This window comes from Sorex fumeus, unplaced genomic scaffold, assembly GCF_029834395.1.
Source record: "Sorex fumeus unplaced genomic scaffold, SorFum_2.1 ptg000047l, whole genome shotgun sequence".
In the NCBI taxonomy this organism is placed as follows: Eukaryota; Metazoa; Chordata; class Mammalia; order Eulipotyphla; family Soricidae; genus Sorex; species Sorex fumeus.
The window spans coordinates 8,549,643-8,568,868 of NW_026606104.1; the positions used below are offsets into that span (position 1 = coordinate 8,549,643).

Sequence of the window (19,226 nt, forward strand, 5' to 3'; positions counted from 1 at the left end):
CACAGAGACAGGGTGGGATGGGGGGTATGGGGGTGGGAGGGATACTGGGTTCAGTGGTGGTGGAGAATGGGCACTGGTGGAGGGATGGGTATTTGATCATTGCATAACTGAAACTCAAGCACAAAAATTTGTAAGTCTTCAACTGTACCTCATGGTGTTTCACTAATAAAAATTTAAAAATTAAAAAAAAATAAAGTATAGCTATATCCAGAAAACTTTCCATTATATTGTTCGAAAATAGTGGGGGAAAAAGCAACAAAGAAATAACAACAACAACAACAAAAAAACAAGTTAAATATTAAGACAAATGATTTTTTTAAATGTAGCAATATACTGGCTAGCATTCTTTTATAGAAAATGAGAAGAATATTAAAAATTCAAAAAATATTATAGCAAATGAAAGAATATTAAAGCAGGGGTCTGAATAATAGTACAGCGGGTAGCATGTTCGCTTTGCACGTGGCCGACCCGGGTTTGATCTCCAGCATCCTATATAGTCCCCCAAGCACCACCAGGAATAATTCCTGAGTGCAGAGCGAGGAGTAGCTCCTGAGCATTGCTGGGTATGACCCAAAAAGGAAAAAAATTTTTTTTTCCTTTTTGGGTTACACCTAGCGTTGCACAGGAATTACTCCTGGCAGTGCTCGGGGGCCCATATGGGATGCTGGGAATCGAACCCGGTTCGGACGCATACAAGGCAAAACGCCCTACCCGTTGTGCTATCGCTCCAGCACCCCCCAAAAAAAAGCAAAAAAAAAAATTTTAAATAGGAAGAAAGAAAGTAAAAAAGAAAGACAAATACTAAAGCAAGTTAGATAGGCCCAAAAAGACACCAACAGTGTGTAGAGAGATTTCCTTGCATGTGAGTGACCGAGGTTCTCAGGCTCAATTCCTGGTACCCCATATGGTCCCTGAGTCTGCCAGGAGTCCTGTCTAAGGACAGAGCCAGGACTAATCCCGTAACTGTTGCTATGGCTCAAAAAACAAATAAAAGACTAAAGAAGGAAAATTATTATCATGCTTTTTATTTAAGTAGTTTTTATTATTTAAAAAATTTTGTTATTTAAATGAAGGAAATAGGAAAAATAAAATAAAAATATAATGATAATATCCACTGAAAAAAGAATTTATGCTTGATGTAACTGGGGATGTAACTGGAGATGTAACTCAGCAGTAAAGCACTTGTCTTTCATATGGAAGGTCCTGAGCTCTGTCCCCAGTACTGCCAAAGCAAACAAACAAAAACCCAACTTTTTAGAATATGATACGAGTATAATTTTTGTTTATGTATTACTTATTGATTGATTTTTGGTAACACCTGGTAATATTCAGAGGCTACTCCTGTCTCTGTATCTGGTGGTACCAAGGATCAAACCAGGGTTGGCCACAGGCAACTAAATCTCTGGCCCTACAAGTATAGTTTTTTTTTTTTTAAAAGAAGTAGGGCAAGGGCCAGGGATGTAGCTCAGTGGTAGAGCACTTGATTTGCATGCCTGAGTCCCTGAATTTGGTCCCCAGAACAACCCCTCCAAAAAAAATATTGGCAAAACTGCAAGAAAGTTATTTTACTAAGATTTATGTACTAGTTCTCTATTAAATCATACATGAAATAATTAATAATGAAAAATGCTTATTTTACTGATTCATTTCATGTTTGCAGCACCAGGAATTGAATCTAGGGGCTTCACACATTCATACAAGGCCAATTCTTTACCACTGAGCCACATCCCCGACCTGTGAAAGACACATTTACTAAATAACCACCACCTTCTTATAGACAAAACCTCTTATCTAGTTTACAGAGGCGCTTCCTGCCCAGTTCCATCCTGTGGATTGTTTTTTATTTTATTAAGCATTAATGTGTCCTTCAATGTGTCTCCTCAATGCAATTCCTCTCAATAAACAGATCCTATTAGTGTCTACCTGGGAGGCATTTCCTGTCTTGAAGTTGGCAAACTAAGTTTTAATACAAGTTAGTTAATCATTTCCCTTCCTTTAAAGAAACTCATGAAATACTGAGACATGAACATAGATCCTTAATTCATTTTTCTCTTGACCTCATTTAAAAAATACAAATCCCAACAACGGGCTTTAAGGTCATTTACATAAGTGAAATTTAACAATTTGAAAGAGGATATAAAAGAAGAGGAATAAACCTAGGACCACCCCCACCCGCAACTGGAAAACATGAAATCAAAGGTCAACCACCCCATCTTGCAAAGACTGTATTGACTTTCCACTGGGAAACTGAATTAAGGAGATTTGAACTAACTTGCCCAGGATTTCGGGGTTAGTAACTGGCAGAACTAAGATAAATTCCCACAAATACTGTCCATGTGAAGCCTTGACTCTTTCCCTTCCTGACAGCATCACTGTGAGATCAAAAGTGGCAAACATCACAGAAATGTATCCTGAAAAGTGGAGCAGGCCCCCTCCCTAGGGTTTTGGGGGTCATCCATTTTTTCTGTACCTCCCCTAATTAGAACAGATACTAGAAAGTTTTGAGGAAAAATAAACAAGAGACTGAAAGTTTCCTGTTGCAATATTGGTTTTTAAAAAGTCTCAATCTTTTGTTGTAAGAGAATTCTGATTTATGAGCTGCCACTAAAAAATAAATAGGCAGTTGGTGAGAACTGACAACTTTTTGTTTGTTTTGTTTTGTTTTTGGAACATACCTGGTGGTGCACAGGGCTTTCTCCTAGCTCTGTGCTCAGGAATCACTCTTTGTGATACTTGGGGGACCGTATGGGGTGCTGAGGATCTAACCCAGACTGGCCACGTGCAAAGCAAGCACTATACCTGCTATCTCTCTAGCCTGAGCTGAGAAATCTTTGCAATATGAAGTTTGTTACTGACACTTATAAGTACATTGTTATTATTCAATAATGATTGTAAATTACTGACAAAATTAATAAATTTAACATACATAAAATTCTCTTGGTTTGGGGGCCATACTAAGCAATACCCAGGGGCTTCTTTCAGCCTGGTTTTCTTGGAAGTCCCCTCAGCAGGGCTTAGGGGAGTAGGTGGAACCAAAGATGAAAATTGGGCCTCCCATGAGCAAAGTATGCACTGCGTGCACCCCATCAAGCTATTTCTCTGATCCCCTAACATGCTTTTTTAAAAAAATAGTTTATTGAAAATTATGCCGTTCTGGAAGGTTTCCTTACTTCATTTGCAAAAGGCACATTTGGGAGAACAGACTCTGGCTTTTAAAGATGTGTGTTTTGTGGCTGACTCTCACTTAACTTTCAGTCTAGTAGTTAGTGAGAAGTAGTTTAGAGTAGCGGCAAGTCAGCTTCATGCATTCATCATCACCAGTCCTGACTCTGCTGTTTCCTGACATGTTTGTAACCTCTCTGGGTGCCCCTCTTCTTATCGGTCCTCTTTGCTCCCCCAAAATTTGGGAGCTACGTTTTAATACTGCACTTCTGGGATATCACTCTTTTTTTCCTCCCTACAGTACTGGGAATCAAACCCAGCACCACAGACATGAGAGTCATGTGCTCTACCACTGAGCCACATCCCCTGCCCCACTAGTTAAACATCTTAAACGTGTCCTCATTTATTGAAGTGGTAACACAAGTACACGGATCCGAAATGAAAGATAAAAGTGGGGATTCAGTGACGTTTCTTTTCCACCTGCACCTCTCCAGGCGTCCCTGTTCCAGTGACCCGTTTTACTTTGCTAACTCAGATGCTGGAAGGGTAAACAAAGCAAGAAGTCTAGACCAAATCTGAATGAAAGAGATTTATTGTGAACTGATGATAGGTGATTTGCCCCTTTCATAGCCTCCCCTACTGGGTTTTGTTTTGTTTTTTTAAAATATCATACAGAAACACAGTAACACTGAACTAATCTATTAAATACTTACAGCACCTTTTCAAGAAATGTGATTTTGAACTTGTTAATGTGTAAAGAAAATGGTCTGGCAATTTTACTAGCACTTAGTTGATAATTTTTCTTTTGTCCTGTTCATAATTTATTTTTAATTATGAGATTTTTTTCTGATCTTACATAGGATAGAAGAAGTAAGGGAAAGATATAGATTCGGCTGCTGGAAGACCTTTTTCAACGTTCTCCAGGACAGAGCACACAAGAAATAAAAACTTAGCAAAGTGCTCTTAATTTCCCATAAACTGATGCAATCTTTTAATTTTCTGATTAAGATTGCTTTTCTCTGCTCTTTGGTGATGGGTCTGGTGTTAGAATGGTGTATGCATGAAAAATATGTTTAAGTGTATTGCAAACCCCAGTACCTCATTAGAAAAGTTCTTTTTCCCTAAAAAAAAAAAAAGATTTCTTTCCTCTAAGTTTGTTTATAAAGAAAGGGTTGCTCAAAGGAACAGGAGTCCTAGGAGTCCAGTTAATCAGAATAATAAGCCAAGCATGTGGTTAGGTGCCTGGTACACAGCAGATGCATAATCACTGCAGTACAAAACAGTTCCTTTGTGGAGGACGTACACCTAGCAGTACTCAGGGCTTATTCCTGCCTCTGCACTCAGTGTTCACTCTTAGGGCTGGGGGGAACATATGGGGTGCCCTAGATGGAATTTGGGTCATCCACGTGCAAGACAAGCACCGCCCCTCTGGTCCAAAAGAATTCATTAAAGCAAGCCCGAGGTACTGCCATAGTAACCAAAAAAGTTCCACAAATATTTGGACTTACAATGCAATTTTCAAGTTATTTTTTAAGAGGTTGGATCAACAGCGGGTAGGGCTCTTGCCCCGCTGACCCTGGTTCGATCTCCTGCATCCAATGTGCTTCTCTGAGCACCGCCAGGAGTGATCCCTGAGCATAGAGCCAGGAGAAAGGTCTGAGGACTGCAGGGTGTAGCCCTCCCCCCTCAAATTTCTTTTTTAAAGGCATTGTCTGGAGAAGGGACTTCATAAGGACTAACTCTCTCCCACCCTCCCACTCTTCCCGGACTCTCCAGGGCAACTTAGAATCCGTCTAAAATAGTTTCCTAATAGTTATTTTGCAAATACCGAAGGACACCACTCCCTGCTACCGGCACCCGGTGTTGGTGACGCTTTGTCCGTGAAGTAATGGTCATAATCTAATTCAATCCATTTTAGAAAGTAAAGGCACTACATGAGGCCAGAGAGATAGCAGAGTGGATAAAGCGCTTGCTTTGCACGCAGCTTTCCCGGGTTCGATCCCCAACATCCCATAGGAGCCCCTGGGCACCGCCAGGAGTAATTCCTGAGCATAACCGGGTGTGCCAATCACCCCGCCAAAAGGAGGAAAAAAAGTGAAGTGACTTCAGTGTCCGGCCCGTCGGGAGTATTGAGGCTTGAGGTAGACAGCACTGATCAGACGGGTGGATAGGGGCTGCAGCCTGGCGCTAGAGGCTGCTGTCTCTCTCACTCTGGAGAAGCTGTTTTCATTTCTTCCTGCTCTATCAGTAGCATTCGTTCGTTAACGCCAGTCATTTACCCAGCTCAGTAAGTAACAAAATGTTAAATGCCTACCAGGAGCATGAGTGCTGAAGACCCAGTACCTTCCTGGTGAAACACACCGTCCGAAAGAAGCTTTAGGTTTCAACAGATCATTTGAGGGAGCTTTTATGGCCTTTACTGCTCCCCTGGGGATCGGGTGGCCGGGCAGGGCCCCACGGTGGCGGGTTACCTCTCTCCCCGCGTGCCAGGCAGGGCGGGGTCAGCCGGGCAGGGGTGCCGCTGCCCCCGCGCGGTCTTTCACCTCCCATCTTCCAGCCCCCTCCCCTCCCCACCGCCCCGCGACGTGCACTGCGGGTGGAGTCCACGCCACCGAGCGCGGGGGAGCAATGCGTGGGGAAGGCGGGCCCGGCGGGCGCCTGCAGGACGCGCCGCCAGCGCCCGAGTCGGCCGGGGGCTCGGCGCTCGCCCACCTCTTCCAAATTTAACCATTACCTAAATCCGAAGGGAAATGAGCAAACCTCTGGGATTGGGTGTCAAGGTATTTTCAGCCTCGTTGGGCGTATTTATCCCCAAGTGTTTCCACAACAAGCTATTTCGGGGTGGCGGGGCAGGTTTTGCGCTGCGGACACCGTGGCCGCTAGCCGGGCTCCAGGCCGGCGGCCCCAACAGCGCTGATTCACCGCCCCCAGCCCGACGCGGCCCCGACGGGTTGCAAGGCCCGGGCGGGTGTCCCGAGCCGCAGGAGGGGGGGTTGTGGGGGGCGGAAAGGCGCCCTCGCAGCTGCAGATGGGGCGCTCCCACCCCGGCGCGCTCCACTCAATCTGTGTCCTGAATCTGTGACTTCTGCTCGCTGCGGAAGTCTCCCTCCCGGGAGCCCAGAATAAGTGCGTTTTCTTTCGAATCATTGCCCTTGCAGTGTGGGGCATGTCGGTGTCCTCAACCCCCTGTCGTCACAGAGTAAACCTAGGAAGGGTCAATCCGCAGCCTGGCGGGAACGGCCACCTGCCCCCACTCTCCTCCCCGCCCTATCCCTACTCCTCACTCTTGCAAAAAGGAGGAGTGCGCCCAGCCGACCGACGGAGTTGGGGGAGCAGGCCTGAGAGGACGAGCTACTCCTTAACGCTCAGGAAGTGAAGCTGTGGTTTTGGGGGCTGAGCTCCACAAGAGATTTAAAAAAAAAAAAAAGACCTAGAGAGACGGCGCGGTCGCTCCTGAGACAGCTCGGAACGTCTTGGGCGCGCAGCGCCCGCGTCCTGACCCCGCAGGTACGTGCACCTCGCAGCTTCTGCGGCTCTCCTCCGTCCGCGCGGGGGAAGAGATGGGCAGACGCCCTCCCAGTGCTGTGTCAGTTAGACGCAGCGGTCAGGCCGTGGCTGTGGGGAAAGCGCCCTCGACAGCACTGGCAGCCGGATACCGGGGCAACCCTCGCGGTGGAGCCTAGGAATTGCAGCTGGGACCATGCATCGGGGCTTTCTGGTGGTCCCGCAAAGGCGCTGGTACCACGCGGGAAGCCCGTGGGGAGACGGCGGCGGTTGGGCGCCAGACGGGATTCCCTCCGCGCCTCTGGCTAGCGCCTTTCCCTGCAGGGGGCAGTCCGGCCGGCCCGAGTGTGCCAGGGGGTAGGGAGGGGCGCCCCGCCCCCCTAGCCCCGCCGCCAGCTGCTGTGTTCGGCTGCCTTCCCACGCGCTCCGGCCTGCGTCCTCCCATCCGCTGCTCAGGCCCCGCTCACCCGGCCGGGCCCTCCCTCCCGGGACGCTGGAGGGCTCGGAACCGTCGCCCGGCGCTGACAACACGACTTTCGCCCCCTCCAGTCCGGGTCCGGCTCCGCGTCCATGCGCACCAGAGCTGTAGCTGGCCCTCGGGCTCATTTCACTCCTTGGTCCCCTTTCCCCTTTTCTTGCCAGTTTCTGGAATTCGTTTTTTGCGTTTGTGCTGTCAAATGATGCCGCCCGATTGGGCGCTGGGAGAATCCAAGCGACAGAATCGCGCCACGGGGCAGTCTAGTACCCCCGAAATCTTCTAAAGCCCGTCCCCTAAAGGCTAATCCGGACAAGACGCCCCACCCCTAGGAACTTTCTGGGCTCTGCTAAATGTTCCAGCCCTGGTTCCTCCAAAGCCTGTTTTAACTATCCCGCGGGAAAGGGGATTCTGTCCTGCGTAGAATACCCTTTGGGGAAGGGGTCCCTGAGGACTTGCTTGGAGCTGGGCGGTCACCCGGACGCTAAGGGCCGAGTCTTAAAACCCAGACCTTAAAGTCGTGTTACTCTTGCTCTGGCAGTGTGAGGAGGAGGGGTCCAGCCCGGGACTCTCAGGGTCGTTGTTTCTGAACCCGCCAAGGTCCTGGCGAGAGGCCGCGGCGGCATCATTAGCGCCTTAGCTCCCGGCGCACCGCAGATTCGTTTTCTCCAGACCTCCCAGCCGGGCTGGTCCCGCCCCCGGAGCAAGCCCAGAGTCTAGCGGGAGGCGCCGTCCCGCCTCCCCGCCAGGCTCAGGTTTCGACCCCGCGATTAGGTGAACTGATTGGGGGGTTCTGGTGAGTCGCGCAGCAGGCAGGGCAGGCGCGCTCGCGGACCCCGGCTCCCCGCTCTCGGTGGCTTCTCCGCTTACTACCCGGACCCCACGCGTGACTTCGCCAGCGCACGTACGTCGAGCGTCGCTATCCCGGGCACAGGCTTCGGGTGAGCAGAGCGCAAAATGCTTTTTTTCCAGAACTTGGTGTCCGAGGTTAAATTTCCACTATCAGGGGTGTATTTCCCTCCCACCTCCCAACCCCACGGGACTCTCTTTGTGCCCGTCGGAGTCGTCTCTTGAGGACAACTCTTTCCTCGAGCGGAATGAGTAGAATCTCCCGAAAGCGAGTTTCCCCGGGGACCGGCTCTATCCTCTGCCGCCCCTTCCTCTTTCTCTGCCCGCCGCTCTCCTATCTCCGTGTTTCTGCTGCCTCCGGCCCCTCAGTTTGTAGTGTGTTCTCGGCCTGGGGCTCTACCCCTGAGCCTCCACACCCCATCAGTTGCTGATTTTAGGAGAGCTTGATTCCTGGCTCGTCTGGGTGGCTCTCCACACACTGGCTGCAGGGCCAGCCGGCAGCGAACGAGCAGGTTGGGTTCCCTGGCCAGCTGGGATCGTGGGTCCTCGTGGAGGCGTGTGTACCAGTGCGGGTTTGCCTAAGGAAGAGGGGAGCAGGGCGTGGACCTGGCGGCTGCGAGAGACCTAGGTTCGAGCCCCGGTCGGGTGGAAGCGCGGAGCAGCGGCCCTGCGCCACCTGTCCGAGTGCCACCTGGTGAGCGCGGCGCGCGGGGGCCAATCCCCTGGGCGCAGGCCCGGCCTCGCTCCTCCCCGACCATCTCCCCGCCCGGTCGCCCGGCCCGAAGCTAGCTCACCCGACTTTCCACCTCGCTTCTCTCTTAGGTCGCCCCCGGCCGGGACGCCGCCAGAACTCAGGGCGCGGTGGGCTAACGGCGCCTGCGGGAGAGCCTCGGAACCGAGCCGGGGGCACGCGCCGCAGCACCATGCCGCGATCGTTCCTCGTCAAAAGCAAGAAGGCGCACAGTTACCACCAGCCGCGCTCCCCGGGACCCGACTACTCCCTGCGCCTGGAGAACGCCCCGGCACCCGGAGGAGCAGGTGCGAGGCGCGCGGGCCAGCGGGCTGAGTCCGGGACGCCGACCCTAAGGCCCGCCTCTCCATCTCCCAGGAACGGGAAAGGGCAGCCACGACGCCCCCCTTTTCGCGGCCCTTTGATTGTTTCCTACCGTCGGGCTTCCTTTCGTTCTTGTCCACGGCCGCCCGCCCCGCTCTGCTTCCGCCCTGGGTCTGGGGGTTGTGGAGGTCGGGTTCCCGGCTAGGTCTGCGGCCGGGGAAAAGGTCGATGCTGGGGTGTCCCTAGTCTGAGAGTCCGGGAGCGCCACTTCAGAACCGTCGGGTCCAAGCGGGCCAGCCTGAACCTCTCTCCCGCCTTTTCTCGGCAGACAGCACCTCGAGCGCAGGGGGGGAGAAGGCGGAATCCCGGCATCGTTTGTCTCTTGAGTCGCCCCTGACAGAGGCCCCCGAGCGAGCCTCAGCGTCCCCGGGCAGCTGTAAGAGCAGCCCGTGCGATCGGAGCTCGGAGTTCGAGGATTTCTGGAGGCCTCCTTCGCCCTCCGCGTCTCCAGGTAGGGAGTTGGGGTACTTCTGGGGCTGGGGCGGTAGGGACCCTGCAGGAGGGCCGCAGCCGCGAGTAATGGGTGGCTGAGAATGTTCGTGGGGCCCAGAGCCCCACAGCAGGAACTCATTTTCTCTGGAACTGGAACAGCTTGCTGGCGGGTGTCTGCTGCCGGAACCCCAGGGAACGAAACCTGGTTTCAGAATCCCTGACATTTGTCATCTCAGGGGCCGGTAACATGGACACTGCGTTTCCCACAACATTGACTGTTGTGAAAGATTCCAGATGCCCTAGCCTCAAACACGGGTGGGAGCATCTGAGACCAAAAGGTGTGATTGTCTTTTAACCTGTTCGCTGCAATCTGTACATGACCAGCCTCCAACGGCATCCTTCTTTCACGCACCTCTAACACCAGCCCTCACCCAATGCAGTGTCCCCTGAGTTATCAACCTGGGAAAAGGATTTAAAAAAAAAAATTTTTTTTTAAACCACCCTGAGTGGGAAGGGGAAAGAGATCAGGGCTCAGGACCCATGCAACAGCCTCACCCTGCACTGCATGTTCCCGGGCAAATAACTTGGCCCTGCTTAGGCTTCACAGGCACGGATGGGGCCCCACATTTCATTTTTTGTTCTGTGACTATGGCAGAGGATGGATGAGCCTCATGCAGTAGTCCTTCTGGTGTCATTTATAAGCAGCAACCGAGTTTCCCACAAAGCGAGAGACTACTCCTTGAGTTGGGCTGGTCTCAGAAGTGGGTCCTGGGAGGATGAAGTCGAGGCAGGGCATATACAGATTGTATTGATGAGTTTTAAAGTCGACCCCAACCCATGTCCGGACTATGTGGCTAGACCTGATTGAAGTCATAAGCTTAGAGGGAGGGTTCTTCTTGGGAATGCTACTTTGTCTCCAATAAGAACTCGGGGGGAACAGCATCTAGCTGAAGAGAATAGCTAGAACTGGGGTCAGTGTGTGTATGAACTATTATGGAAAGCAGCGGACACTTAGAAAGCTTGTATTGCACTTCCAGTTATGTGTCAAAATTCACGTGGAGGAGGGTGACGCCAGGAATCTACAGATGATGCTTAAATCTTATTTTTTTGTGAATTATTTTCTTGGAAATCTGTGTTCCTCTCCCACCTCCATCAGATTGTGACATGAACCGAGAATGGGCAATACTGGGCAGGCAAATCTCAAGTCGCTAGCTTTGCCCTTTTGCTACCTTCCTTGGGCACTTAATACCTTTTAGGAATATTGACATATCAACTGCTCTCCTTATCAACCCGGGGAATGGATTTTTAAAAAATTATTTTAAAAACCACCCTGAGTGGGAAGGGGAAAGAGATCAAGGCTCAGGACCCATGCAGCAGCCTTCCCCTGCACTGCATGTCCCAGAGCTAACAGTCACTAGCCACGGAACCCGCCAGGCACAGAGTGAACGATTTCCTCATTCGACGACATTTGGCTTGCTGCTTGCCGCCTATCGTGACCCTTCTAGTCTCAAGGACCGGCCCTCGTTTTATCCCGGGGGCGTCTCTGGCACCTGCTCCACAAACGGGGTGTAAGTGGCTTCCGCAAATACATCAAACAGGCTGATGCCAGGAGGCCTGGCTCCACGAATCTTATTATTTCTTTTATGGCAACCACCTCCGTGGGACTCGGGACCCAGGCCGCTCCCAGTCATGCTCGATCCACGGGCGTCGCAGGTTAGGCGGTGCGAGGGATCGAACTCTATGCCTCGCAGGCCTAAGACGTGTGCGTCTACCTTCCAGTCGGGGCAGTCTGCAGCCTGTGGCTGAACCTTCTTATCCCTTCGCAGCCTCGGAGAACTCTGTGTGCCCGTCGCTGGACGATGCGCAGCCCTTGTCCCTGCCCTTCAAGCCCTACTCGTGGAGCGGCCTGGCGAGTTCCGACCTGCGGCACGTGATGCACAGCTACCGGCCGTGCGCGGCCCTGGAGCGTGGCGCCGCGGGCCTGGGCCTCTTCTGCGAGCGCACCCCGGAGCCCGGCCACCCAGCAGCGCTCTACGGGCCGGAGCGGGCCGTGGGCGGCGCGGGGGCCGGGGCGTCGGGGACAGGCGGCGCGGGCGGCGGCTCGGCGGGCGGCGCCGGCCTCGGGCTCTTCGGCGACTTCGGGCCCGCGGCGGCGGCGGCCGGGCTCTACGAACGGCCGAGCGCAGCGGCGGCGAGCGGCGGGCTGTACCCGGAGCGCGGCCACGCACTGCACGCGGACAAGGGCGCCGGCGTCAAAGTGGAGTCGGAGCTGCTGTGCACTCGCCTTCTGCTGGGCGGCGGCTCGTACAAGTGCATCAAGTGCAGCAAGGTGAGGGCCCCGCGCGCCCGCGCCCGCCCGCAGCTCGCGCGCGCCCTGCTCGCAGCCCGCGCCGCAGCCCCGCTCAGTGGCCCTGTCCCCCCCGGCCCCACTCCGCCCGCCGCAGGTCTTCTCCACGCCGCACGGGCTCGAGGTGCACGTGCGCAGGTCCCACAGCGGCACCAGACCCTTTGCGTGCGAGATGTGCGGCAAGACCTTCGGGCACGCCGTGAGCCTGGAGCAGCACAAAGCCGTGCACTCGCAGGTAAGCGCGGCCCGGCCCGTCCCAGGCGCTAGCCGTCGGGGAGGTCTCGCGGCTCGGCTGCAGCGCCGGCTCCGCCCCGCCAGGCAGCTTTCTCCAGGATCCGCTTCTCCCCGTGCCTCCGCCACGCCCTCTGGCTCACGGGTGGGGGTGTAAAGGCGACCACTTTGTGTCGGCGGGCAGACCCAGAGCTTGGTGTCTTCTTCTGGACTTGACACGAACGTGTTATCCCGCTCACTGCCCAGGGCTTGAGCCGTTTCTTTACTGCCGCTGAGTCTCTAAATAAACGTGGATTCCTCGCATCCCCATTTGGGGGGAGCTCAGCCCCCTCCCCCCCTCCCCCCCTCCGCCCCCAGCGCGCCCCCAGCTGCACACAGTTCTCTTTGATTCATGCGTTTATAAATAGTCGTTGCTGAACTCCCAGGTGCCAGGCACTTGAGAATCCTGTCTCCCACCCGGTTCCTGCCAGGGTGCCCCCGCAGAGATTACGGTGTAGCCCAGAGACGGAGCCTAGATAAGCAAATCAGAACCAAGCGGCCAGGCCTGGAGAGCGTTTACCAAGATTTGCTATGAACGAGCAGTTTCCCTCTCTCCTCTCTCCATTCTCTCTCCTCTCTCTTCTCTCTTTTCTCCTCCCCCTTCCCCCCTCCGGGCTCACCCCCGCCAGAGGTCGGTGCCTCCTGGGGAGGAGGGTGGAGAAGTGTTTGTAAAGGAGTGTTAAAAAAAGCTGGGTGGGGATTCTTTTGTTGTCCCCTGGGGTGTGGAGGGTTGTGGGTGATGGGTGTTTAGAGGAGGAGGTAAGAGCTGGGAGTTGGAAATAAATGAGGGAGAGACCTTTAGGAGGCAGAGTAGGTGGAAAAGAAGCCCGGAAAGGGGGGGTGGAGGCAACTCCTCATTTGGGGGACTTGAGAATGACTAGCTCAGACAATGAGGTGGAATACACATCTTCCCCCAGGAACGGAGCTTTGACTGCAAGATCTGTGGCAAGAGCTTTAAGAGGTCCTCTACTCTGTCAACGCACCTGCTCATCCATTCTGATACCCGGCCCTACCCCTGTCAGTACTGTGGCAAGAGGTTCCATCAGAAGTCTGATATGAAGAAACACACCTTCATCCACACCGGTAAGCAGGAGGCTCTTGGCTTGAAGGCCTGTGGAGGGGCGGAGGGGCAGCTTTGTGCTTTCCTCCAAGGCCAGTTTCACCCCCCTTCCCTGGGGTCTGCTGCTATCTCCAGGGCTGCAGCTAGGAAGTCAGGAGGCCCAGCACAGTCATGGCAGCAGCATATTCTAGCCTGTGATCCAGGATCTCTTGGGTTTATTTCCATGCTTAGTTCTCCCCAGGCATCTGGATTGGGGATTATTTGAAGAACCCCGAGTAGAGTTGCTGAGTGAACAGTGCAGTGAATTCTGTTCCTCTTATCTAGCATCTGCGTGGTCTGCTGCTGCTGCCTTGGGTTGGATGTGAAGCTCTGGCTCCCCTCAGAAAAGTGCTCTAAATGTTGGCCTGGAGATTGAGGGCTCTCTCTCCCTCAGGCTCCTATCTGGTTTTGTGGAGGGCACTTTTGTGGGTCCTCTTTGGCTGCATTTTATTTATTTTATTTTTATTTATTTATTTTTTATTGAATCAATGTGAGATACAGTTACAAAGCTTTCATGTTTGAGTTTCCATCATACAATGATTGAATACCCATCTCTCCACCAGTGTACATTTTCCACCACCAATGTCCCCAGTATCCCCTCGCCCCTCCATCCCACCCCTCCTTCTGCCGCTATTGGCAGACAATTTATCTCTTACCCCTTCTCTGCTTTTGGTCATTATGGTTTGCATTGCAGATACTGAGAGGTATGGCTGCATTTTGTAAAAAAAAAAAAAAAAAAAAGTTTATTCTGACTGGGGAAAAGGTTGCTACTCCAAAGCTGTCTGCTAAGCACTTTTTGAAATGCATCATCTCATGCTGTGCTCACTGTCTGTCTAAAAGGCCAAAACTTTGCTTAGTTCTCTTTTAGAGGTGAAAGTGAGGCAAAGAAGGTGGCATTGCTAGCAAGTGGCAGGGCTGAGTCTGGCTGACATTGAACTTTGAGTTTCTTGGCTGCTTTGTTGTAGTTTGTATTCAGCGTCAGGGTCGTTGGTGGGTATTGACAGTTCTTTTTACTTGTTGCCCTTTCAAAATATTGGCACATTCATATCACCGTAATAAGAATTTGCTTAGCTATTATAATGCTTAGTAATTTAAAATCTTAGTACTTTAAGATCTATTACTTCCATTTAATCCTGAAACTCAGATAGAGTCATTTACTAAAGGTTGGATTGAGAGTAAATCCTGGGTCATGGAATACTCTGGCTTCCAATTCTGGCTCTTTCCCTAATTGTATATTGGTGGTACTTTTCACACATGAGCCTCTCTTGAATACTTAATAAGACAGATGTCTTATTTACTTGAGATTTAGAATTCTGATCATGTTATTTCAGAATAAGGATACTTATTTAAAACAAATCACAGTGATGTTTATAAATATGCTTGAACAGTATAGATGGCCCCTTCAGAAATCCTAGGAACCATCTAAATATCCTACTTTGTCCTAAAAATATCCAAAATTTGCTTTAAGAGGATACGAATAGGATTTTTTTCATGCCCTCTTGGCCTGAAATTTTCATGCAACTCATGCATTTTTAATAAAAGTATTCAAGACACCAATCAAAATGTAACTGGGATCTTGACTAGAATCTGAAACATTTACACTATAGCTAGAATTAATTTCTCAGATTTGTTTAACCCTAAAGAGAAAGGTTAAGTTTGGATGGTTGGTTTATTATCAAGGAAATCTGAAGCTTCAAGACTGAAAGGAGAGCAACCAGAAGGACACAAGGTTTCTCAGTGTCAAGCTTCCTTCATCTCAGGACTGGGATGTAGCTCAGTGTGGGAGCTCAGGCCTTATATGCAGCCCTGTCTGGAGTCCTGACTACTGAAAAACAAAGGAACAAACAAACAGAACCCTTCATTGGTCTTACATTATTTTCCAAGGCCAAACCCTGACTCTCACATTTTGGAAAAGTCACGCTATTTACCCAAACGTTAAATAGTATAGAGTTGCGAGTTGTGAGAGGGGAAAGAAAACTTTAATTTATTCATTCATGGTGCAAACTTGACAATACGTACAGAACCCCATGATTAACATCACACACACACAAAAAAGTCAAATCAAGATTTCAAAAGGATGCCTTAAATTTGTGTGGGACTGGGAATGCGGCTCAGCAGTAGAGCACATGCTCATCTGTAAGGCCCTGGGCTCAATCTCCCAGCACCACCAAATCAGACAAAGAGGAAAGAAATCTGAGACCCACTTGTGAAATTTATTTTTGAGGGTGTCACACCAAGCTCTCAGGGCTTACTCCTGGTCAAGGATCACTCCTGGTGGGATTTGGTGGGACTATGTGGGCTGCTAGGGATGAAACCTGGATCAGCCACATGCAAAGCAAGGGCCTTACCCACTCTCTGGCTGACACGTGTGGATTTAGAAATAACGAGACTCTTGAGGGTTCTGCACGCTTTGGCTACCTTGTGTGTCCTTCAAGAGTGAGAAGGCGGCATCATCAGTGGTCCTTACAAGCCACCACCCACTCGGAAACTCAGATTTGCAAACTTCCTCTGAGTTAGCACAGTCACATGGCTGGAGGACAGCCACCCCGCCACCCCCTCACGCTGCACATCTGCTGTGGGAGCGCCAGCTTCTAAAGTCAGGGCCTCCTCGTGGGCGGGCACTGGGCCTCTGCTTTGTTTCCGTTTAGCAGCAAACAGTTTGAGGCCTTTGGCTGGGCAACCCCCTCAGACAGTCTCCTTGTCACCTGCTGCCACCAGGCAGGACTGCCTCAATCAAGTGGCCACCCCCCCAGCCACCCCGTTCCCTCCCTTATCCCCAAGTAGCTTGAAAGCCCCACTGAGTAGGGCAACCCCACCACCAGCTGCTGCCCAGGGCCTGGGAGTCCCCCTTGGGTTTTCTAATCACATGCATTCTTTCTCCCCTCCCCCTGCCATCCCTGCAGGCGAGAAACCTCACAAGTGCCAGGTGTGTGGCAAGGCATTCAGCCAGAGCTCCAACCTCATCACCCACAGCCGCAAGCACACGGGCTTCAAGCCCTTCGGCTGTGACCTGTGTGGAAAGGGCTTCCAGCGGAAGGTGGACCTCCGCCGGCACCGCGAGACGCAGCATGGCCTCAAATGAGCCCCTGGCTGGCTGCCAGAGGGGGGCCGGTGACAACACTACAGAGGACACCCCACCCACTTGCACCCCGCTTCGAAATTCTCAGATGCCAGAGGGGAGAAATGACTTTCTTGAGTTCATCCTGGAGGGTGACTCCCTGAACTTTGGCCACACCAAATCAGGTTCCTGTTCATTGGAAGACTCAGGGTGAAGAGGGATTCACTGTGGGTCCCAGGGTCCTTCCTTTGCCAGCCCTACTCCATACCAAGGAAAGTCCTTCAGAATTTCTCCTTTCTCCTGATTTTCCTTCCTGGGGGTGGGATGGGGGAAGGGGCAGAATCTCCATTTGTGTGGCAGACCCAGACTCATGCTTTGATCTAGAATGAAGAATGAGTGCTGTGATTGTGGTTGTTCCTTTTTATCTTTGGGGGAGTCTCTTGGCCCCTTTCTGTTGGGTGCTGCCTGTTAGGCAGGAGGAATTTGTTCTCCCAATTGATGAAGGGTTCAAAAAATGATTTAGGAGATGAGTTCATCTTTCTGCAATGACAAGATGCCTTGTGGAGTCTGCAGCAAGCCGGAACATGGGGAAAGGGACTCAATGGAGAGATTCGAGCCCTCCTTGCTGGGAGGCCTCCAAAAGCTGCAGCCCAGCACCAAGAACAACACCTATGCACAAGGTCCCTGCAATCATTTAGCAAATGACTAATGACCAGTGGCCAGCAGCATTTCAGGCCTTGTGCTAGGTTCTGGGGAGGCCTGTCCCTCGGTTCCACCCTCAGTGTTTGAGTCTGCTCTGAGAAAATCTCAAGAAGATGTAACAGAATCTTGGAACTTTTGGGGACCTTTTTGCATTTTACCAAGCATAAATAGAAGATAGCAGAACAGATGACTCAAACAGTCATTTGTATATCCAGTCTTTTATTGTGAAGCTAATACATCTCAGGGTCTAAACTAGCAAGACTATGGCGTGAGGACTCTGACTTTCCACGTGTACCATAGAGGAAAATACTGGCATTTTCACTTTGGTGAGGTTTGTAAATGTTTTCAGATCTGGAGTGCATTATGTTTGTTAATACGTATTTATTAGATTGATGTTTTAAATTAATAAAATATTAAGACTCTTACACAGTGTATTTTATTTAGACAGGGAATTTGGTGAAGACTTCTGTTTTTCTAGGAGGGATCTTGGTGGAACTAGAGTGGACAGTGAAAATAAAGCAGGCACATCAACAGCCCAAAACGAGTAAAATCCAATTGCTTGTTTTCATAGGCTTTTTCATTTTGTTTGGTTTGGGCGCTATTATCCAAGGAATACTCCCAGTTATGTGCTCACTCTTAGAGGTGCTCTGGGGATCATGTAGTGGTGGGGATTGTACCTGTGCCTCCTGGTTTCAAAGTGTGCTCAGTCCTGTTATGATGTCTCTCCAGCCCAAGGTTTTAGATTGCTTTCGCCTCCCCCCTCCTTCCCCCCCCCCATGCTTCAGAGATTCTTTTTTTCCTTTTCAATTTTGTGTTTTGGGGCCATATCTGACTATGCTCAGGGATTATTTACAGCAGTTATAAGGGACCAAATGATTCTGGGGATCAAGCCCGGGCCTCTGGCATGCAATATTATTCAACCATCTTTTTTTTAAAAATTTTATTGAATCACCATGAGATAGTTACAAGCTTTCATGTTTGGGTTACAATCACACAATGATCAACCACCCATCCCCACCAATGCACATTCCCCACGACCAATATCCCCAGTATACCCCCTCTTTCCCACCCTCCCCCTCCTGATGCCCTTGATTCTATGGTGCCTCCCAGTGCTCTTTCTGACATCTTTGAGTCATGTTTTTTTTTTTCTTTTGGGTCACACCTGGCCATGCACAGGGGTTCCTCCTGGCTCATGTACTCAGAAATTACTCCTGGCGGTGCTCAGGGGACCACATAGGATGCTGGGAATTGAACCCGGGTTGACCACATTCAAGGCAAATGCCCTACCTGCTGTGCTATTGTTGTGCTATTGTTCCAGCCCCTGAGTCAGAGTATTTATGCAAATGGTCCTTTTATGCATTTTTGTTCACATCAGTTCACATGCACTGATTGAGCACTCGATGTGTACCTGGCACTGTGTGCCTGTAACAGTGTCCTATGGACCTTTGGTCACTGCTGAATCTTCAGCTTCCAGAACAGTTTCTTGGACAGTTTGAGATCAACAAATACCTGCTTAAATGATAGGTGAGTAAGCAGAGAAAATTCTGGCTTCATCCTGACTAGCTGTGCTCTCCACCACACAGTGGAGTTGTCATCACTTGAGATCCTAGGAACTAATGAAGCTGAAAAGACTCTTGAGTCAGTGGGGAAGTCAGTGGGCTTGATGCTGCTTTGCTCCAGTCTCTCCAAATCTCAGTCTTTTTGTTTGGTTTTGAGTGCTGTCTTTCCATGTCAATTTACTGCATTCAAAATTCACATTTCTTTGCTCTCCACAAATTCAGCTTAAGATATTTCCAAAACTGATGGGTGAATAGTTGTAGTGTTTAGGAACCCCAGTGTTCAGGGAAGCAGAGTCCCCAGTGAATAAAGATAACAAAATTCATAGTGTAAGCTGGCTGATTGTTTTCAACCTGCTTTGAAAAGTCAAGAAACTGTGTTGAGGCGTAAGTGGAACTGATTGAAGTGCAGGTGTCTGCCCTGTTTTGTTTACCCTTTAGGACCTTTAGAACATGTGGTTCAATCTCATAATCCCTGATGGTGCTGCAAAAGAAGAGCAGGAGTGCTGATGTTAACAGTATGTGGTTTTTTTTTTTTTTGATAAAAAAATATCTTGATATCCCAGTTTAGAATCAAAACAAATTACTGCGCCTGTTACCTTGTGAAATTTGAAGATTGCAAATATCTCCCTTAATGTTATTACTTGACTCCATTAAA

At 50.7% G+C, this 19,226-nt stretch overlaps 1 protein-coding gene across 1 annotated transcript; it reads left to right on the forward strand.

Moving 5' to 3' along the window:
• Positions 1 to 8,902: 8,902 nt before the first annotated feature.
• GFI1 (growth factor independent 1 transcriptional repressor) lies at positions 8,903 to 16,334 on the forward strand. The gene is made up of 6 exons (XM_056123612.1): positions 8,903 to 9,028; positions 9,373 to 9,555; positions 11,363 to 11,865; positions 11,981 to 12,118; positions 13,071 to 13,236; positions 16,156 to 16,334. The coding sequence occupies exons 1-6, from the start codon at positions 8,914 to 8,916 to the stop codon at positions 16,332 to 16,334; spliced, it is 1,284 nt and encodes a 427-aa protein (XP_055979587.1). The 5' UTR covers positions 8,903 to 8,913.
• Positions 16,335 to 19,226: the final 2,892 nt, after the last annotated feature.